Source organism: Dufourea novaeangliae, unplaced genomic scaffold (genome assembly GCF_001272555.1).
Source record: "Dufourea novaeangliae isolate 0120121106 unplaced genomic scaffold, ASM127255v1 scaffold2, whole genome shotgun sequence".
In the NCBI taxonomy this organism is placed as follows: domain Eukaryota; kingdom Metazoa; phylum Arthropoda; class Insecta; order Hymenoptera; family Halictidae; genus Dufourea; species Dufourea novaeangliae.
In genome coordinates this window covers 741,633-765,447 of record NW_015373882.1, presented here as the reverse complement: position 1 = coordinate 765,447, position 23,815 = coordinate 741,633, and the positions used below count along the sequence as shown (strand labels likewise).

General features: G+C 38.4%; 1 protein-coding gene across 1 annotated transcript in view; it reads left to right on the top strand.

Annotated features, from left to right (window-relative positions):
- Window positions 1-1,914: 1,914 nt before the first annotated feature.
- Window positions 1,915-23,815, top strand: part of LOC107185665 (protein vestigial) — a 67,503-nt gene continuing 45,602 nt past the window's right edge. The window contains exon 1 of the mRNA XM_015573440.1: window positions 1,915-2,094. Coding sequence (XP_015428926.1) covers window positions 1,915-2,094 — 180 coding nt within the window. The remainder of the gene's footprint in view (window positions 2,095-23,815) is intronic.

The window sequence follows — 23,815 nt, the reverse complement described above, 5'->3', positions numbered from 1 at the left end:
CTTACCTACCAATAACCCACATATTAGTTTAATACATTTATTAAATAAAATATGTTTTCCAATGACTAGAACACTACAAAAATGATTATTATTACACAGTAAAACGTGTAATGTGCAAAACACAATGTGGAACGAAGAAAATACTTTTACTACATATTTAGGAATTAAAGTAACACATTTATTGTATTTACATTACAAATCTAAATAAATTAAGGTGGGTAAACAGAATATTAGAATCACCTGCATAAATTGACGATTTTGCGATTTTAATTGTATGTATATAATTACATAAGCTGAGTTTACTTTTACGTGTACTATTAGTGGACACTTGGTAATTACACATTATCCGGTATCAAAACCTTGATATTCTGATTTTATTTCTACGTAAACACAAAAACGAACATATTCTTTATACTGCAACTCCAGTAATTTGACCACCCACTGTGTAACTACATTTCAGCAAATAATGAAGCTGGTTACTTTACGCAGCAAAATCTTAAACTATTATCCTCCATAAATTCAAAGAACGCGGGCTATAGTTCAATTCACACCAGGCTCGACCCATCGAGTTTCCGTTTCTTCTCGAAAACTACCAACTGAAATTTTCCACCCGGTGAAATAATTCCAATGCACAAAGCCTCAAAGTGATCGCATCTGCTACGGGGCTCGATTCCGCGGATTCCGTGGCGGCGGTAAAAGCGGCGCAGCTCGTTCGCTCTCGTGACTTCCAATCGCCGGTTTCTTAAGCCGTTGCCGGAGCGGTTTCCAGAACTCAATTTAATAAGAGTCCTCGCTGCATTCATACGAACCCGCGCGTCCTCGATATACAACTTGCATCGGGACTAATGCAATACCGTGCTACGACAGAAGAAGAAGAAAAAAAAAACACGTGCACACATACACACAGAACGGGAATTACCGATGTCTGGCCGCGCAGGATAGAGAGGTCTCTGGTAGCTATGCGGAGGAAAACTTCTGTAGGTTGTGAAGTCACCCGATCGCGGCCGTCCGGTAGCCCGTTCAATATTAATCGAATCACGGCCACCGTGCAAAAGGATCGCATTCTCGCCGGCTATCGGACTACGTAACGAATGACAGGTATTTAAGTGTCGCGGCGGTTGCCGGGAGAATTATTTTCGAAAGGGGATCGCGCTCTTTCTTTCGATGCGTCACGATTGTTGGCAATCAATCGACCTGCTTCTATCTGGCACGCGTGATTATCTTTCGACCTTGTTTTCGTGACACTGACTGCGTGGATCCTCTTTTGTCTTTGAACCAACCGTTACTTGTTAAAGGACTTACGGGGTCTGTTAAAAAAATAACCGAACTTTTGTAATTACGCGGCAATGGATCGTCATAGCGACGAACGGGTCACAGTACTTCAATTGTCATAATCTTCCGCGTAACATGCGTTTTACACATTCTTTATATCTCCTTTAGTTCCCGAGTTATTGTTACTTGAGGGCAAGGTGTTTCAGTGTACGCTGCGATTGTCGCAATGTCTGATTTACGAGAGCAACGATGCAACGTGAAATTTTGCGTGAAACTGGGGAAAATATTCACGGAAACGTTTGAACTTTTGAAGCAAACTTACGGAGGTGATGCTTTTTCTCGTACGCAGTGTTACGAATGGTTTACCAGATTTGAAAATGGTCATCAAGATTTCAAAAAGGACACTCTGTAAAGGTGATGCTCACGGTTTTTTTCGATTTCAACGGAGTTGTGCATTTTGAATTTTTGCCTCAAGGTCAAACAATCAACCGCCAGTACTACGAAGGCGTTTTGAAAAGGTTGCGTGAAAAAATTTGCAAAAAGAGACCACAGTTGTGGCGAGACAACTCATGGTTCCTTCACCATGACAACGCGCCTGCGCACTCAGCCTTGTTAATTCGCCAGTTTTCTGCCAAAACTCAGATGACTGTCCTCTCCCAGCCTTCCTACTACCCAGACCTTGCTCCCTGCGATTTCTTCTTGTTTCCAAAATTAAAATCAATGCTGAATGGCATTAAGAACAATTCGTCACTGGCATTGAAGGATATTCCTAAAGAAGCTTTACCAGGACTGCATGGTAAAGTGGAAACACCGCTGGAACAAGTTCGTGGATAAAGGAGGGGAGTACTTTGAAGGAGACAAAGACCAATAAGCTGTATATTAAACAAAAAAAATTAAACAGAAAAAGTTCGGTTATTTTTTTAACTTTTTCTTCGGCTCCTAGGTTTCATCGTGCAGGCTATAATATGTGTAAAGGGGAATCGGCGTATCGGGGTTAAAATTGATTTGCATCGATGCATCAGAATATCGTTCTGGCTAGTGAGCAAGACCCGATTCTGATGCAGGGTTCAAATTGTTCATCTATTCATTCTCTGGGAAATTTTATGCAGTAAATGTCGAATAGCACACTCCTCTGTATGTTAATAATTTTTAAAATCACTTAGTTCGTTTGTTTTCCATCCTTCTCGTAGCGTAGGAATTAGAAAATTTGTTTTCCTCAATTAACCATCATTTTGTCCATTTCCTTTCAGTCTTTAATTTTGTATGCTTTATGATCGATATACATCGCATTGTTGATAATAACACAGGTGTTGAAAAATAGTCAGACATTTATAAATATGTGTTTCAACGTTGCCATCAGATCACACACTATTAAAGAATCATTCGCATTAGATCGCAAACCGTCAAAGAATCAGTAATACGCAGGTGAAATGAAACTGAAGGAGTTTCATGAAACCAAGGAGTCGATGCGTGCACCGCAACTTGTTGAAGTGTGTGTAGGCCGCTTTAGTTTCTCGTTAGATAAAGTGGAATGTTGCACCCATAGATAGTTAGGGCAGTTTAAACTATATCGTAATTTCCCTGCTAGTGATTTGGTAACTTGTGCTAATTAGTGCCAAATATCTTGTGATCGATGTTTCTGAAGCTACATGTGGAATATTCGAATCTGAACGACACTTTTTCTGTACACAGAATAGAAGAATGATTATTACAGGAATAAAAATAGCATGTTACAGATACATCCTGTATACATAAAAGAACTTTTCGTTTAACTCAAAGCTTCTTATGCGTATATTAAATATTTCTTGTACGACTTATATGGCTGATTTATATTACATACTAGTATAAACATATATTCTGTAACTTACTATGAATATTAGAACCGTTTCTTTCGGAATATTTATAAGTTCGCTTGCAAATATTAGTTTGATGACATTACATTTCTTATAACCCACAGTGGTACTGTATATTCTGTATAGATTTATAGACTAGTTTGTTCATTTCATTGCCACTGAAATATCAAATCAAGTAGGTATCTGTTATTCGACAAATTGTGCATCGTAATGACTTCAGCAATACAACGAAGGCCGAAATGATTTTGATCTCCTGTTTTATAGCGCCCTTTTTGCATTACTTTAAACAGTAGACAGATGCAAACATATAACTAATCTTCTGTTTTCTAGTTGTAATCAATCTTGATACTCGTATGTATTGGTAAGTGCAAGTTGAAAACACTCTAGTAAACTAAACAATCTGCCATGATAACAATATATTCATATTGAATTACAATTTAACATTCCGGAATGAATATACTTTTTTAGTGCCAAAGATTCTTAATTATTTGCGAAGAACCAAAACATAATATAATATACACAGTTGTACTAAATTTTACCCTTCGTATGTGTCTATTAGAATAGGAGTTGCAGTGTAAAACCAATTTTACTTTTAAGTTATTCCTAACCCTCGTGTAACCAACCAAAATATTCACGGTTATTGAGCAACTGGAATACTCCTATTTTGACAGATTAGATAAACATAGATAATTTTACTTTCATACTTTTCCGAAACTCCTAGTTTTCCCTTCCTATAATATACCAAGTGCTGTTTTAGACAAGTACATACAAAATTATGAAAGGTAATTTAGAAATGGGTACCTGGGTACCCAGAGTACCCGGTTGCCTATACAAGGGTTAAAGGGGAGGCTTCTGTATGATCGAAGGGAATTAACGAAAAGACATACTCGCGTATTCTTCCGCGTGGTTGCACCGCGCAGCACGTTTTTACAGATTTTAAACTGTTCACGCACGATGGGCAGAAAACTGAAGGAATCGTGGTAAAACGGTGTAGCGGGGCAAAGATTCTAGAAAACGACGCGCGTCAGCCCAGTGAGGACATTCGTCGGATTCCGAGAGTAGTTCACCCGCTGTTCGATGCAATGAAACGTCGAACAGGAATTCATATGTCGCACACTAGTCATAAGGAAATGAAAGGTCTCGCGTGTCACCGTGCATTCGTCGACTGATCGACGAATAAGGAAACAATTAAGCAACTTGTGAAACTCGTACGCACACGTAAATCTTAGATTTGAAGTCGTTCATGCGTCGATGCTGTATTAGTTTATTGAATTGAGTTGTTCGAGCTTACTAGAATTTAATATGTACATTATAAAATCGATACAAGTCAACGAATAGTAATGATAATTAATGTATAATATTTTCCTACGAGTAACGCAATTATTTATTTTCATGCAGTGATAATATATTTAAAATTCAAGTTTCTTCCTCAATCACTTATTTTTTATTTAATTTGTTCAGTGAAGGAGTAAGACATGCGAGAAATATTTAATACAATTGAATTAGACAAAAGCTGGTGAATTACTGATTGCTACGTCTAATAAATAATCTTAATTGAGCGAAGTAAAGGAATTAATTGAAAAAGTAGTACTTGAAATGGACTTTAACGAAATTTTCATGGCAACAGTTTTGAATACTGTGGAATGTCTCGAAGCGAAACTCAGTTGTGCTATTTTTTACTTTATGTATATGTTGCTTATGAAGGCAGAGTTTCTTTTATTTGACCATTTTAGTGACTCCGGTCCAGGCGCCGAGATTAGTCAAGCTAATAGTATCTTTTGCAGAGCGTGAAAATCCAATGGTTCCGCTGTCAGACCCTCCCGGACCCCGTCTAAATAACCAAGACGAATTGGAAATTCGGCATTGGTATTCTGAGATCGTATAAAGATACTTCGGAATAGAGTAATTGTTTTTCACTGTGAAAATGATCTTGATAATATCGTCTACTATTGAAAACTTTATTGAGCCTTTACAGTAAGATCTATTTTTGAGAAAATAAAAACGCTGTATTGGTATTTACGAAATTTTTCAATAGAATCTAAATGAAAATTCACAAACTATTTTTTTAATAATGAAACACTTACTATTAATACTCTACGTTTAAAATACATACACAAAGAAGGTACAGTTGAAAAGTGGCTTTGCAATTGTGTAAACAATAATCGAATCTTTTGAAACTTTGTGTATTTATTAAGACATTATTCAATCATTCATTAGCGTTTTTGTATAGATTCAAACGTATAATTTTCCACCTGGCATGTCCACACATGCAATTTTCATCCAAACATTTTGATAAATTTTATGCCAGTGGTTGGAGGATAAACCTAACTTAAAAATTGTAGAATGAAAATTACAAAGATAATAGTAATTTGAAAATTATGCATCAAAATCCTGATTTTTTGTACTTCACACTAACAAATAAAATTTATCGTTTGTCTTAATTATATAGGTTTATCCTTCAGTAATATGGATCTGCTATAAGTAGGCAAAGTATCAAGTCGATCGAGGTTAATTATTTCTTCAGTTATCTATCACGTCAATGTGACAAACATGATTTTGAGAAAAACGCGTTTAAAGTTTGAGAAGTATTATACAGTCTATCTCACATTTTATAACCCGCCCACAAAACAACATTTATTTCCAATCAAACCAAGGGTATCTCGTATTTTCACTTTAATCCAATATGACAAGAACATCTTAGGAAAAACATTTCTTTTTGTTTACAATCGATGTAGGTCATTTCACATTTATAACGAATCTAGAAATTTCGAATTATTTCTACCATATAAATAAACATCCCACCAAATATTTATAATCGTAGTACATTGTAGGTACATTATATGCTGTAATTTTTCTACAAATTACTCTTAAACACTGTTAATCGGACATAAATGCTAATTTCTAGGTGGATTATAAATATAAAACACAATACAGTACAATTATATTCCATGAACCATTCACTTCAAAGACACATACCATAATCATTTCCAGAGATTTGAAAAATCCATTTTAGAGATATATTTCCAAAACTATAACGCACTAAAGAACGCGAAAAACAATTTTCGATTTTCGTTTTCACCATCGCACTGGTCCGACCTCATAAAAAATAAAACCAGAAATATCACCAACTATCCACAATTTACTATACATATCCACGTGAACCACATTTCATTGCAGTTCCGTAACACAGTTTCGTAAACCCGGCCACGTTATTGTAGCATAATCCATACGTTACACCGTCACAGCTTCATCGTGCAGGAACGAGGCGCAGCTCCCGCCGCCGACAGTCGACCGACAAACGGAAGAACAAGTCCCCCCGATAAAGTGCATTAAGTTATGCATCTCGGTTATGGCTGGCAGCGCGTTACGCGCCGCGGATGTAAAGAGCGGCTTTTTATTGGACAACTATTGGCCGGCGCGAACTTTCAATGAGCCGGGAGACGGGTACATAGTAATAAGTTGGTAAATGGTCCGGGGCCGGGGCTTGTGGCTGGGGGCCAAGCGAGAGCATAACCTTTAGTACGAGCGCTGCGGTAGGTAGCCGAAGTTATTGGTGACCGTATCGGATCGGGCCTGATAACAGGACACTAAAGGCCTCGTCTCACCGGTATCTCTCGGGGGTCCCATGGCTTTTAACGCGCCTATTCCCGGTTGCGCCCCCCCCCCCTTTCCCACCTGCCATTGGCCTGGATAGGCTAGCTTCTGTAGGGGATTTCGCAGGGCCATTGGGTCCCCGTGTTGCCACGCCGTTGCGGATGATCTCGCGTCCCCGGATACGTTTTCATTTATATTGCGATGCGGTAATATTACTCAGGCGTATCTGGCTTTGGTATGGTACTTACGGGGAGAAGGACATTAAACGAGTACCGGCACAATTCTTTTTTTCACCGAACGGAACGAGCCCTTATCAGAGAGGCCAAGCTCGTTTGTCGATGTCCGACGCAGCACGTTTTAAGCTCCCGTGATTGTGTGTTGGTCGGACGAGAGAAACTGGGCGACAGATGGGACGAGAGGAGTGGGTGTTGGTGATACATGTTGATGGAAAAATTACTGGTATCGTTCGATGAACCCTGTTTTGTACATTACGGTGAGATTTGTACTTGACCGAGGTACGTTTTGGTGGACACGTGATTACTTAGACTGAGTTTTGTTATTCTGTTCTTGGAACTCCCTAGTAACAATTACTGTTGGCATTTTTATGAGCCTTCGACAGTCAGAATTGGTTGGCCAACAGTTAGAATTGGCGCCCTTCTTTGCAATTGGGCCAACAATCATACCCAACGTGGGGCCCACGTCACTATACTACAAAGGGTCAACTAGAGGTTTCTTTCTGTAGGGCCAATTGTTGAGTATCTACAATAAACCAAGATAAAAATTTTGGATGCGGGATAATCGAAATTTAAAAAATTGAGGACTCTGTGGATAGTAGAATTTAGAATAAAGAACATGTACTATTGTAGGAACTTTCAAATATAGACAGTTTAGTAGATCATAGTAAAGGAAATTCATGGAAAAATAATACGAAGAACGATCAATGATTTATCGAAGTTTCGAAGTTTCGAATGTTAAATAAGTACGTATAGTTTATGAATAATAGTACCTTGAAACTAAATACTGAACCATCATATGTAGAATTTACTCTAATGTGCCAAATTTTTGTTTAAAGTACCTATACTTTTTTATTCTTAATACTATTCTATTTAACGTTCTTTACAATATTTTATGAGGAATCACCTCTAGTTTCAGTATGCTTTTTGTGTTATTTTCAAGTGATTTTTAGTAAGCGTTGCCATCAATCTTTCAACTTGAAAAACAGTAAAGTATAGGCGCCTGTTAGGTATCCTAATAACAGGACCCTGGGCATATTCGGGTTGCTATATGTATATTTGAATTTCTTAAACATTGTTTTACTTGTAAGAAAGGCTTAAAAGTTCCAGAATTAACAAAAATTATCATTTTGAAAAATATTACAGTACTCACCAGGTACTATTGAGAGAAGAAAAAGATCATGAACTTTTCTGAATTTAACGTTCAGTAAAGAATACAAAACACATCTCTGGACTACCCAAAGAAAACTTTTTATAAACTGAATTGCCTGAACACATTTTGTCGATTTTCCAAATTTCTTTATCTTTTTTTGAATCACTGTATAAATCACACTATTTTCCACGTATCTATTTATTCAACATGATTATTCACAATATTGCGTACTCATCCACTATTTCGACTAATCCTAAAAGTACATATAGGGTGAGCTATTTGAATCGATTCCCTTTAATATCTTCGAAATCGTTGATGATATCGAAAAATGTTTCATATAAAAGTTGAACGATTTCGAAGGAGAAATAATTTGATGTAAGTAGTTATATGTAGATGGACGTGTAGATACGAACGTCCAATTCTTTTTTTTTTAGTGAAATAGTTTATTTGTTAATGCATTAGTCGATGCAGCTCGTCATTAGCTATAAAAAAGTATTAAGCTATTTGCTACGGAAAACTATTAGTTTAGGAGATATTTTAGATTCAAAATTGTCTTCACATTTCTCTTCTTTAAAATCTTATTTTGAATATCAACTTCAAGAAGGTAAACACTTAGCAATTTTGAAATTAAAATATTTCCCAAACTAATGGTTTCTCTTTTTTATATGGCATCACGAGCTGCAGCGACACATGTATTAAAAGATATATGATTCTATTAAAAAAAATTTGATCTTCATGTCCCCTACGCATATGTAAAAAAAATTTTTCACCTAAAGTTATTCCCCCCTGGAATACATTCATCTTTTATTTGAAACAATTTTCGCTATCTTCAACGGTTTCGAAGCCAGTCGAGGGGATCTCTTCAAATGGCTCACCCTGTATAAAATTGCATCACAATCTCACTGCTACCCGAGAAATCTCGTCCACTACAAGATGTCCAAAAACTCGATCGACCAGCTTCATAGATCACCTAGATATCCAGTAACGATCGCGGAAACATATTCCAACCGTAGGATCCGGTCACAGTGAATAACCGTTTCGATTTAATTGAGACGGCGGCCCCGGATCGGTTGTCGCGTGGCGCGAAACTTCAAAGCGATTCCCCGCGGTGCGTCCAGTACGCGTGGCGATCCTCGTCGTTTCGTTTCCGTCAATGGGGCACGATCGATTAATCGGAGTCGATTCACCAGCGTCAGGTGAGAATATGATAAAAATGACGGGTTATTTCAGTTCCCCACGACGCCCGCTGGAATCCCGCTCTATTTATCGACTTTACGATTATGTTGCCGCAAAATTCATAGCGGCGGTTTACACGTGCAATTTCAACGGCGGGAAAATAAAGAGATCGAGGCCGCCACGGAATGCCGCATGGCCGCGTTTAAGACTCACGACGCGACGAGATCCTCCGTTGACGCGTTGGAATCACTCGTACGACTCGGGGCGCCACGTGTCTTTCGCCTGGGGTGTAGCCCCGCCGTTAGTTGTCGCGGCCATTATCGTTCCGGCGAATATTAAATGTCGACGAAAAACGGTCGGATAACGGTCGTCCCGGTTGACAGATCGAGATACTCGGACCGATATCGCGACGAACACGCGACGGGGGTGTTAATGTGCGAGGCTTTAACTGGATTCCTTGGATTTCGCGTTTCCATTCGCTCGTTCCTACATCGGAACAGTGTGGTGACATTTGATAAAAGTTATGGTGGTTATCTGTGTCGTTCTGGGGTCTGCAAATATTTCTGTAGCGTCGTCTTCGCCCTGGTAAACGTTCCTTTACGACTTGCAATGGGTGATCAAATTATTGGAAGCACTTGCATAAATTGACGATTTTACAGTTTCAACTGTATTTTTTATAATTACTTAAGGTACATTCGATTTTTTTGTGTGTTTTTAGTGGGTAATTGTTAATTAATACTTGTCCTGCGTGAAAACCTTAGTGTGATTTTAGTTCTACACAAACACAAAAGAAATATATTTCTAGTACTGTAGCTCTAATCATCCACTGTACTTGTTTCGAATGGAATCTTAAAATTTGACACCATTTTCTTAACCTATTTGGTTAACAACAATACTTCAGAAAATTTAAGTAATTAAATTTTAGTAGCTCGAATTTAGAGAATCGTTGACAGGACAAAAAATATGCTGTCGTGAGTGTTTTATCATTCAGTCTGTAAGGGCGATGACTGCAATTTGTTAGAATAAATATAATTTATAGCACAATTTGATGATTTTCATCTATGCGAGGTAAAGCGAAAATATATTGTTGACTGATAAATTGTCTAATAAGGAAATACTATAATTAATTGATATTCAGGGCAGTGCTCTTATTTAACGTTTTATTTTGCACATTGACTTTAAGGGTACATTCTGGTGTAAACGTTGTAAAAATCGGTTTCTCAGGATGTTTGTAAAAGATTACTGTAACACATAAAGTAAACAATCAGTCTGAAGTTTATTAATATACATTTTAAGATACGAAAACAAATTTCTCTTATTTTATTTAATATATTGTAAAAACCTGCAATGACGGTGACGATAACATAAACGGATCCCCAAACGTTGTACCTACATAAAATCTCGAGATCCACTCATATGAGATCAAAGAAGCAAAGTTTTTCTTATAACCTATAGGGATTGTGTAGAAGCACTTTAATTGAAAAATAATGAAAATTTGCTGATTATTACTTGTTTTTGTGAAAGTGTTCCAAAAATAGGTAATCTTGTCATTCATAATTGTTAAATAAAAAATGTATTGGTTTACCAAAACTTTTGAATCTGCTTAATATTATAATAGAAATTATTTTAATATTACCAGAATATTACTTATTACATAATGATAATTTATAATACGAGAACCTTATTCTTTTTGTGTACAATTTAAGTTTTCATAACAAAGTCATCAAAGCAAAGTTTTTAAATTGATTCCTTTTGCACTAATTTCTTAAGTATTTCTATGTTCTAAAACATAATTGTGTTTAAATAAGTAATTGTGTTGCATAACCAAGCTAAGCTGAATTTTTTCAGTAAATCATTTATACATTGGATAGTCTGAATTTACAAGAGAAAGGAGGCCTGAATTTGGAATACTTTGTCCGAAATTTAAAAATGCCTTTCACTGTAATTTTTTACATAAATTGTGACAAAGCTATTCCCCGAAAACTAACGGAAGAATATTTTGACATTAAAAAATATAATCTTATTGTTCATATTAAGAATACTCCAGTTATAAAGACTCGTTTGCCAATTGAAATATTTCGTGCAAACTGACTTGTGCATTCACATTTGCACAAGCAAATTATTCCATTTAAACAAAAACTAACTGTCCTGGCAAATAATTACCATTACGTTCCTTATTATTTAATTTGTACTAATTAATTATAGTTTATTCTTTATATGTATAAAATAACTGTAAATAACTGTACTCAAATGATTTGAACATGTAAAGGGACTTCAAATAAAATACAACGACTCAGTTCATTTATGCAAAGTATCTGAACGTGTAAATGGACCTTAACCCAGATAGCACATGACGCTCGACGACGCCTTGAAGACGGCTTAAAGGCGCCTTAGACCTAAAATATCCGTAAAATGGACGTCTTCAAGACATCATATGCTATCTGGGAACATACTATTCTAAACCCAAACCTATTCTGCCGGTATCGAGACACATATTCCACCGGCAAATGTCAATTCCTTCATTCTCCTTGACCGGTGTGCAGCGCACTTTCTCGCGTCCCCAAAGCGGCTGGAATCGAAGGAAGAGGGTGAAGGAGATAGGCGGGGGCCGATCTCGTTGTAATTTGTCGGCCGAACGAGGGATCGCTCCATCGTCCACCTGGCTGGTTTGCTAATGAACTAAACTTAACTAAAGGGAACTCGTCCACCGGTGCCCTTATCAATAGTCGTAATCCAGCGCCGCGGCTGAGATCCGTGGACCGAGAGTAGAGAGTCGGGACTCCTCTCATCTTCGTGGAAGATAGGAGAATCGTGTCGACGAATGGCCGTGTCCGGCAAACAAATTGCGAGATACCCTATGGTAGCTTGTTACCGACCCCGTCTCCCCTTCATCGCCTCGGTCGTTTGATTCCTTTTTCGTGGTCGACGTCCGCCTTTTCATCCCTTTTGTCGGTCGTCGACCATTCTTTTTCGTATCGCCGCTTGTTTCCGTTCGCCTCCTGTTCGCTATCCCCGCCTTTGCCGAACGGATCGACGTACCTCTTCAACCGGCTGGATCCGGAATTGATGTGGGAATCGGTCGACTGAACGTCCAGTGTCGTTCGTTTCGTTCCGGATCGATGGGGGGTTGTCTGGTTTTACACGGTTTTCGGGAAGCCGCCACGGTGTTGTCGCCGCGATCGACAAATTTTAGCTGGTTTGACGGCTCACGAAGTGAGTGAACGATGTCTGACGTGCTGATCAGGCAGACGGACCGCGTTCGATTGGAACGTTATCTGGATGTCTAGCTGTGAAGACTTCGAATCATCGTAACTTTCTGTCTATAAGGATAATACTGATGTGACGGTCTGAAGTACAAACTACTTTTTTCTTCAATTTTCTTTCTGTTACTTGTGCAGGATCAGGGATAATAGAATTATGCAGAAACAGGATAACAAATTTATTAAACACTTTAACTTTGTAATTCACAAATACAATACGAAACACTATAATTAAATTCATTAATATAGTTCGTCGAAATTATGCCGTCCGTCTCTATTGCTAGAAAAACACTACTAAAAATACGATCGTCATTGACATAATCCATTCTCTTCTCTCTCGCACTCACAACCAAATTATTCTCTCTCAGTCTCTCTCACAGATGCAACAAATTACCTCTTGTTATAAACAACTTAACTCTTCACGGCGGCAATGAACACAAAATGGCACGACGTTTGCAATGAATACAAAACGACCAATATCACATGTATATAAAATTACCCTACACTTGTATAAGTAATCCACAACATTTTGTGAACATCAATACTTATTTTCGATAATTGTCCTCAGTCTTCAATATACGTCGCCATTGTGAAAGATGAAAAGAGTAGAAAGATGTATCAAATATATTAATATACCTACTTCTATTTCGATGTCGACAGAGATCGGCCGTCTTCACGATTCTGCTGTGACGCGAGTATGCCTTAACTTTCTACTCTGTCTTCGCACAGTGCTCATAGCAATACTACTCACCTGGTACCATCTGAAAGCTAACATTTGCCACGAATTCGTTCGCGGTTGATCGTTCTGATCGTCTCCTTTCTCCACGTAAATGAGCCAAATCAACCGACGGCGCGCGATCCTTACCCCGTCCGTAAAAACCAGCCGCGACAAAAAGGTTTTCGGCTACTTTTGGCGCAGAAGCGGGCAACCTCCTGGCAAGAACACCAATCTGACCGATCATGTCGAATACCTGGATTCTGCGCGCACGGTCGAAGCCTCGTTCGATTTGCAAGGTGAACATAAATCCAAATCAACGTCGCGGATCATCGAGGTATTAAGTATTTTAATGGGGGAGGGAGGTACGATTGGGGGCCGAGCGACAGGGCGAAAGGAGGTGGTCGTGATACAAAGATTCAGAGATCTATAAGACAAAAGGGGAAACAAATAAAGACGCGGCCTTAGGTTCGCGAAGTGACTCGACACCGGCGGTGGACGTTATGGTGGTGTGGGGAAGGGGGTTTGGGAGGGAAGGAGGGGGGATAAAGGAGGGGACCATAGGGGAACGGGGAGGAACAGGCGCTCGCGCTTTGGAATGCTTTGAAAGACCGCGAGCAGCTCTTGGCTAGAGCTCCTCGTTCGCAGCGAGATGTCGAGGACGTGGACCGTTTCGAAGGAAGCCAGCGCTGGTCGTCGCGGACAGGCTTGCTTCGATTAATTACCACATTGTCGTCCGGCGAACGCTAGATACTTCGCCTTGGTAATCTATGGAAGATCCACCGGGTCTCTCGGTTTAGTACCCGATACTCTTTCGGTTCTCTGTTTCCGTTTCATTCGTTTCGCGAACACGGGTGCGAATTATTGTACGGTTTAATTGAACCGATGTAAGCCGAAGCTGGGTAGGAGGAAGGACGCGCAAGGAGATGCATAGGTGTAGGATAAGTGCACGTAATATCCCTTAACCAAATTGAAATCGTTCTTAATTGAAGGTTAGTTGTTAGTTTTTTTTATCTAATTAGTCTCAGTTAAAGAAGAGATTGTTCGTGTTTCGTGTACAGCAGGTTAAAGGTATTGAAATCTGAAGATTTTCAATCGCGATTAGAAGGAAACAGGACAAGCAAAAATTATGATCATGGGATAGTACGTATAATGTTGCCTACCTGAGATACAGTGGGTAAATAAAGTGTTCGTACACCTTTTGAAACAGGGCAACTCTTTCAAAATTGGACCAAGTGACTTCAGTTTGTTTGTGAAGTTAGAAGGATTAGTTTGCTAAATGATATGTTCAACAAATTTTGCAAAATTTGCAATTTTTCAGAATGTTGACGAAAATAGTAACTGTCGTTTTTTACAACTTTTTTGTCTGAGACTGTAATGAAAAGTTAATAAATACATTTCGAAGATTTATGTCAGTTATATACATACTGCAACTTTGATTAAAATCGGTTAATACAGAAACAAGTAACAGGCATCGGAAGATGTAAGAATCTTTAAATATACTACTGTTGTAGGTCAAAGTCGCGAAAAATTGCGATTTTCAACAGTTTTAACCGTTTGTACCTCATGAGAACGTTAACCGATTGCGATGAAATTTTCAGCATGCGTATAACTAATATAAATCTAAGCAATGTGTTTGTTAAATTTTCATTACAATCTCAGATAAAATAATCGCAAAAAGCGACCTTTACTATTTTTTTCGCGATTCCGACGAATTACAACTTTTTCAACATTTTCTTAACACATCATTTAATACACTAATCTTTCTAAGCTCACAAAGAAACTCAAGTCACTTGGTCCAATTTTGAAAGAGTTGTTCTGTCTTAAAGGGTGTACGAATACTTTTTTTACCCACTGTATATTCATTAATTCACGCATTTATAAGCTTTTAAAATTATATTTATATGGGCGTTTATTATTTTAAACCCTATATATATTTGGGAAACTTTATTCCAAATTTTTGTTTTATGACATTATGTTTAATAATTGTTTGTATTATACAAATAAAGAAATACAATTTCAAAATATTTGTATTGTTAAATATTACTTAATTTTATTATTATTGTTAAATCAAAGTTTAGCTCTGTAGCTCTGCAAATTTCATACCTCTGTAGCAAAAAAATTGTTTCCGTTATTAAAAATGTTGGGTCCGATAAAGTTGCTGAAGCATGTTATTAATTAGATACTCCTAGTGAATATTCATGCATTCGGAGAATTTTTAAACTTACTATGTTTCAATGTGACGTGAAATTGTTACGATTCGGTAAATTGTTACATTATTAAGATTCACTGAAACACTTCCCATTTGCTACGCGTTGCTCACGTGACATTGTTACCACATTATATCTTCCTACATATGCTTGGTTGCTAGCTTTGGTTTTTACTAGACTCTGGATGTTTATGCAAATGCATATTTTTATAGAAAACGGATAAAGCAATAGAATCTGAGCAGAAATATGTTTTGTGATTGGAGCATTCTGAAAATATATTTTTTATTTTGCACGTTTTGGATAATGCATATGTTCTTATGTTTTATATTTAAAAACATATGCAATAACTTATTGCATATGTTATTTACCCTGTATATATCTTTCGTGTTCTTAAAAAAAAAGTTTTTCTACACATTAATTTAGTCTATCAGGAAACTATCGCACTATAACTGTAGATTACTATTAAATGTCGACAACGTAAACATATACATCGTGGTAATTATAGACAAACATCAAAAGATACGTGTACAGGCTTCAGTTGTTCGTTGAGCATTAGATATGGCAGTACTTGTATTTATTAGAGTGTTTTTAATAACGCCGAAAACTCGGAATAGTAGAATATCACTAATGAAACATTGGATCGAAGGCGATTACAATTTTGTCATCGATGAGAGTAATGAAAAAAATGTATATTGTAGAACTTATAATAAAACTACAAAATGCGAAAGAAAATCGCAGTTATTGCAACATAAATACTGCTACCTACAAAAGATACGTTGAAGAAGCAGCTAATACGTGCAAAAGGGATACCTACTTCTGAGCAGCTACAAACGAGTTAAAAAAAAAAATGAATTTTACGTGAATTTAACGCGAGCAATGGTTGCTGTTAATATGCGTGTATTAATTAGTGTGTCTTAAGTAACGATTTATGGAGGAATTTCCTAGCAAAATATACAGACCGCATTCTTTAGGATGAATCGACACTACGAAAAAATTAGTTGGACGATTGCTATGATTCGAGTATTCAAAATTCAATATTAGGGAAGACATTGCTGATCATTTTATGTGGATTTCTGTGGATGTAACCACTAATGCAATAAGGCCAGTGCATTGCAAACTTAATGGTAGGAAATCTCTGTGATATCTCGGTTTGTGAATTCAGCCCTGCAAATATTACTACTGAATGGTATTCAGGAAAGAATTCTTTTACTGGTCACAGATACAGCAACATATATGATCGAGGTAGCAAAAGAACTAAAATTATTTTACGAAAATATGGTACACATTACATGTATAGTGCATGGTTTACACAGAATTGCGAAGGAAGTACGTCTTCACTTTCCACCAGTGAATAAATTAATATCATCAATAAGGAAGGTCTTTGTTAAAGCACCGCTTTGTATTGAAACGTTCCGAAGAATATTAAAAAATATGTACTCCTCTACCACCGGAACCTATTTTAACTAGATGAGGTACGTGGATTGAGACGGCATTATTTGATGCTGAACATTTAGAAAAAATGCTTGTCATTTACTGTAACTCGAATTACAATATGTCACAATAAATCGCAAAATGTATTGTTCATGTTGAATATTTTCCTTGCAAATTTGCATATTTTCCTGCATATTTGCATTTTTTTCGTGCATAAATCGCATATGTTTCGTACATATTTATTGTGCATAAACATCCGGAGTCTAGTCATTACCAACATCAGATTTTACTGCTTTTTTCACGAAATATTATGAGCTAGGTGGTGCTAGATGCAGTTACCCTGTTTTGTGCGTTCTATGCGCGTTTCCTGATAATCTACGGTGACACGTGCAATATTTATTTTTCTTTTTATTGAAAAGTGATACTTCATGGACAAATTTTTATTTCAGACAGTAAAGTAAACGGATTAATCTCGGATGTATGGATTACAGAAAATATTTTAGAATGTATACGTTGGGCAACAATTCTAATTCAGCAATTCAATCAAAGCCTCAAGCTTTCACGGCCCGGCATTATACAATTTTCACTATTCAGGATTTCAGGTGTAAGCTGTGTTTTTTTTTTGGAATTATTTTGCCAAGATACATTGATAGTCAATCATTTGACCCATTGATACTCAGTCGTTTGACTCCCTGATACTCAATCGTTTAACCCCCTGATACTCAATCATTTGCTCCCTCTGATGAAACTAGCTGCTATGGTTGCGAAACGCTGGGAAAATAATACAAGAGTACAGCTTACACCCGAAGGTGTTAATAGTGAAAACTAATTTAAGCTTTCGAAAAAGATAATCCCTTTCGATCGTTGCTTCTTTTCAACATAAATTCCGACTGAATACAGCTTGTACCCACACTGTGTCCTTCATAGCTTAAACTTCTTGTTCTATTCAAGAGAAATAATCAATAATCCTTAGAAAACTAGAGCTTGTGTAGTATATTTCAGAAAATTATATACTCCAGAGAGTTAAGTAAGTCTTTCTAAATATCAATTAATTTTCCGAAGCACACTATACTAATTCTTCCTAAAAGAAAGTATAGTATTCCACAAAATCGACTTCGAGGGAAACGTTCGTGGGGAATGGTGAACGGAACGAGGGCTTCTTAAAATTGGGTGTATAAAACTCGAGGAGAGGGGTCCGACTTTCATACTCTCAATTTTAAAAAGCTCTCGTCCCGTTCACCGTTCCCCATCGACGTTTCCCTCGGAATCGATTTCGGGAATCAACCGACGAAAAAACCGATGTCCATCGGCGGCGAGGCGAAGTCGTCGTAGAAAACGAAGGAAACCCGGAGAGCGAGTTTCTTGCTGACGGCGATACCCCCAAGTTCATGATCAATTGCGCGTTCCCCGAATGCCGGCGGTCATCATTCGGCGTCGTTTGCTCCGTGTACGCGCGCTCCCGCGCCGCCCGGTCTCTCGGTCTTTGTGGATCACGCCGGTGATCTACTACCCCGTGGAATGCCGGGGCCCCGGGTTTATTATAGTAGATAATGATAACATCTCGAAGGCGTAGCCGCGCGCGTGTATATTCGCGTTGCAGAGCTGCGAGAGAGAGATAGTCGCTTTCCTTTCGTCCCACACGTCCTCCGCTGTCGCCATCAGTCACTGCATACATCACAGTCAGCTTATTTTCGTGCGTTGCACTAGCCCACCGCTGATGTATGGACGTAATTGGTTAGGCGGGGTACGCGACGGTCGGCTCGATATACACGCGAAAAGGTTGCCTGTCAACGGCGAGCAACCAGAGAGAGAGAGAGAAGGTTCCTCCGCTGGGACGACAAACTGATTTGGAGTAGGGAACAGGGGGTGGACGTGAAACGCGGGAGGACGCCATCGTGTCTTTGCCGGATGGTTAAATATTACTAATTCCTCGGTGACATCGTTTTCCGGACAATTGAGCCGAGTTGTGGTTGCGAATCGGAAAGCAACGGTGATTAGAAAGGAGATGGATAACGTTATGGTCGAAGTGAATCTATCGAGAATGCAATTCTAGGGTTAGGTTTGGATGATGTTGGTTTTGATAGTGAGATAGTTCGTGGGTAATTGTAAGATCAAATGTTTTGTATGAAGGAAGCATTTAACACTAGAACTACCGACGATACACGCATATTTCCTTCAATCGGTGGATAAATGTACACAACTTTTGAAAATTTAGAAATTTAGAAATTCACGAATTTCTTCATTTTCATATCGTAGTACAAGGTGCAAAGGATCTGAGAAAATATGTTCTCATAATATTTTCATCGTCGTTGTAAGAGTGTATTGACAAGTCATTTTGTCTTGCTTGGTAGTTCTAGTGTTAATTGACATGTAGGATTACAAGTTAATCCTGGTGTGGTCCTCAGTGCAGGTATGCATTCGAAGTAATGGCGAGGAAAGGGAACACAATTTTCTTACACTTTTTGCTAGCCTGAGGATATTTTTGAAGAGACGAGACTATGATTCAGTTGGAAGAGTGGGTAAAATCATGGCAGCGTTAAAGAAACGGAAATGTGATGGGATCAATGTAAATCCAAAGATTGTAGCAGGGTTAGTAAAGTATGAAATATGTTACAGTTTGGAGTATCTAGAAGGATACAGTAGCTGTCGTTGCAATTCTGACGGACAATTTAAGTCTGTCATGGTTCTAAAAGATATATTAATGAAGCAGAGTGGAGTTTTTTAGACAAAAGTTCGTTTTCAAAACGGGTAAGTGTAAACATTCATGGAGTAAACGTGCCACTGAATACGATTTCCTAACATGTCTGTATATTATCGACTATTTCTACTTACTGTGACAGTCACCATTGCCTGGTTATTTGATGTATCCGTCTCTCATCGGTTAAATTATACTTTCTCTGATAATTCATATGCAATTATTGTTGAAAACAGACCATTAAGTTCCTGTGTAAAACTGTCACAATTATATTAATACTCTAACCTATTTTACAACATGTAAAATAATTGGATACGCCAATCTCTTCTGAGATCCTCAGAAATAAATACTGAACTTGAGAAATAATATAGTATAATTACTAGACTACCAATCTTTATGCAATCACCAATGTTGGAAGATTCATTTATAGAAATTAGAAACACAGAAGTTTCTTTACTCTATCGAAGGTTCCACCAGGTTACACATAAAACTATAGTAAAATTTATCGAACTTCTCGATATACTGAATTTCAGTCGATCAGCTACACTATAAATCCATAAAATCCGAAATCTAATAATTGTTATAAAACGGAGTGAAAGAAATCGTCTATTCCAGTGGAGCTACAATGTCGCGCCTTTTCGAAACCCATGAATTCTAATTCCAACATACGCCACACCTTCCTATTTCTATCTACGTTTGATTACCGTAGCTCCATATTCAAAACGAGCCAGTCCCAGCTGTACGGATTAATTTCGGTTTCCACGACGAGCGTATATTAGTAACAAGATAAATCGGGAAGACGGATACGAGACACAACCGATATTCATTATACCTAGAATCCTATCTAACGCCTTGGACCGAGCGCGCACCGCCGGTGCATCGATCCTCGAGATTGTCCCGAACACGATCGTAATGATCCAAGAAACCTTGCGCTGGTGTGCGCGCGAGGTGCATGCCTGCCCGACGCGATGATAAAGGACGCGCGATTCCAGTCGCGTATACGTGGCCGGTAGCCATTATTGTTTCAGGAACTATCGCAGATAAATCTGCTGGACAGCCTGGGTGAACATGAATTATACCTTGAATCATAGTGAATTGAAGAGGCAGCTTGACTGTTACTCCGAAGTTTGGATTTCCATTCGACAATGACAGAAAGCGTGAGAATTGTGCGACTTTGTGACACTGCGATTGATATAACAGGCTACTTATTCCCATGAATGATTAATAATATTATACCAGTTTGTGTTTTTATATACATTGGTAACAAAATTTAGTACTTAACGATATCCTTAGAAGTTTCTTGATAAAGAAAATCATGATTCAAGTGTCAAAGTGAAAGTCATGAGTAAAGGGATCTATTTTCTATAGATAAAATTGTTGATCTACAGTTCACATTTGACGCAAATTCTCTTTACAGGTACTATTGTCATTTTAGTATTCGTGTTACGAAATTGGTGTACAGGGTGCTTTGAACATAGGTTACTGAGCCTCAGAAATCCATATACATATACATATATAGAATGAAAGAATACGTGCCAAGTTTAAATATGCAAATATAATTGCAACTGATTTCGTGATATTGGAATATGTTACCAGCACCTAATATCCATCTGAACATACAATTTGTGAAAATTTTATTTTCTGGAATATCCCCAACATTGAAAAAACTAGATATTAATCTGCAAATGCAAGATCGTCAGAACTGTACGGTAAATTTTATGAATTTGCAGCATAAAGGAGTATGTGAAATGCAATGAAAGACAATACTTCCATCGGGTTTAATATACATACCTTTCACTTTACACGGAACTCAATGAACACTCTAAAAGAAAAAGAAGTTTCTGTTTTGAATTCTGTCTTTGTAAATTACTTTACAAAAATCTTATTTAACATAAAAATCCACAGTCTATGTAGTAATAACTGAAATTAATGTTGCAACTTTGATTCAATCTCTCCAGGCAATTCATCCTTCCATGGAAATGATGTTTTTCCTCCTTTCATTAGACGTACTTTTCCTTCTCGTGTGAAAAGAATCTCCTAAAAACACTCTTAGCAGCGTGTACAAGAATCGAGGTTTCCGCGGACAAGATAAGCGTGTAATATTCAATGGGCGAAAGTTGTAGTTTGTAAAGTGGCAGTTAGTGAGGCCAGATGCGTAGGAGCGTCTATCCTCCGCATAAACTAGACAGTTTATACGATGAATTAAACTTTCAGACTCGCTAATGAACGATCGCAATCGGCCGGGACGATGTGTGCGTATGTCCGTGCAACGCGCACGCATATACCCCGAAAGCTCATCCATTCGACGGCGGGGTAGACGCAATTGCGGTTGCGTATACGCGTCGGTGGTGGCCATTATTGTTGCGCGAGTTCCCTGCCTAGCAAGACCGGCCGACAGATGGGCGTGCATCAAGTTAAGTATAAGTTTAACCCTGGCAAATCGTGTGAGGGACGTGGACGGTCCATTTCTCGACTGCGACATGGTTTGCCAGGAGCTCCGATCCTCTTTTATATTCGATCTTCTTCATGTCGTAGGAATTGTTGCTGTTGCGACATTCTATGGAATTCTGCGGCATTGTAGAATAAACAAATGCCAATTATAAATATACCCGTTAGTATCTGGGACTGCTGAATTTACTGGTAGATGCTACAGCAGATATGTAAACCATTGTATTTTGTGAAATTCATATTTGGTTTTGATGAAATCAAAAGCCTATGATGTTTCTGTGGTACTTATCCTCAATCTTGAAAGTACATCTCCATATAAATTTAAACTGTATAACTAGCTTATTAAGGAAAAAATAGTGGTTTAATTATTGGTACATCTAGCAGTTTTGTTCTCTGAGGTTGTTTGTTTAACACTATTTTAGTGGGAATTGTATCCTAAGTGCAACATATTATGATATACATATATGGTTCATCAACATATGATTCAAATGACAAAGGCTTAAATATTCATAAGTTGCTATTCTTAGGTCTACTAATAAATAGGCTAACGTTTTTCTAGACAGTTCTGTGTTTTTTTTTATTTTTTAGAAACTTCAAACTGTTATATCTCATCATGGAAATATCTGACAAAAACATGTTTCAGACAAAATTTACTTGTTTTTTACTGTAGAATTTAAATATGTAACGTTTCATAGGGGGTTCTATTTAAAATTATAAAGGTACCCCCGCCCCCCTTAAAGGGGAAGGGGGATGCACTTCACGTTTATGCAGTTAGAAAGGTCCTTCAGATTTATACAATTTAAGACCAAGAACTTTAAAATCGATGGCATAGTTTTCGAGATATTGAGCTGTTAAGAGTTATGTGGGCCATCCTGTATTACCTACCGTGTGCACTTACGAACTAAGAACACGCGAAACCTGTTCTTCTTCCACACCTGTCCTCAACAACCTGTCCGTTCAATTTTCGTTCTTACAAACAACCCAATCAAAAGCCTAAGCTCGTGTAAATATTCGAACTTCACTCACAAGTCATCCCATCCATTCCAAGCGGAAAGCCTACTCGTAGGACAGCTATTTCTACCGGTGAATGTCTCTGCTTGAACTCCGGAAGTCCCGCTAAGGAAACATTTGGCCTCGATGCCACTCGGGAAATCTCGACTATCCTCATTAAAATGCCGGTATTTACGCGGTTCTATTCCGCCGCTTTGCCCATCATCACGATCACCAGGCCGCGTGAGTAATGCAACAGGATCGTCTTGCGCGATCTCTGCTAGCAAGCATTAGCCCCATCTATCTGTGTGTGTGTGTGTGCCCACCGTCGCCGTTTACTTTCGATCGCTCGTCAATCTGCTGACCTTCGACTCCCGCCGCGACGGGCAGCGGGTCTCGATAGCCACCGGCCAATGTGGACGCTAGGTAAAATTATGTAGCCATCGGCGTGCCTAGCCGATGTCCGTTCGAGACGGTCGCGTCCTCCGAGTTCTTCGAATAATCGCGACGCTCGGATTATACTCGCGGAATTAATCGACGTCGAACCGTGCGCGATCCTCAGCCCGCTTCGTTCCGCTTTCGAACTGATGAACCCTCTGGGTTAACGGTTCCGCCTAGGAGGCACGTAATCTTTCCCTGGACCCGCCTCGGGGGAATTGATCGAGGAATGATGACAACGTTCCGTGGTGGTCGCAATTGACATCAATTGAATGGAATCGCGGGTGTCTGGGCGTGTTCCGCGAAATCCTTGCCGACCTGGCTGTCTTCGAATCATGAGTCGTCGA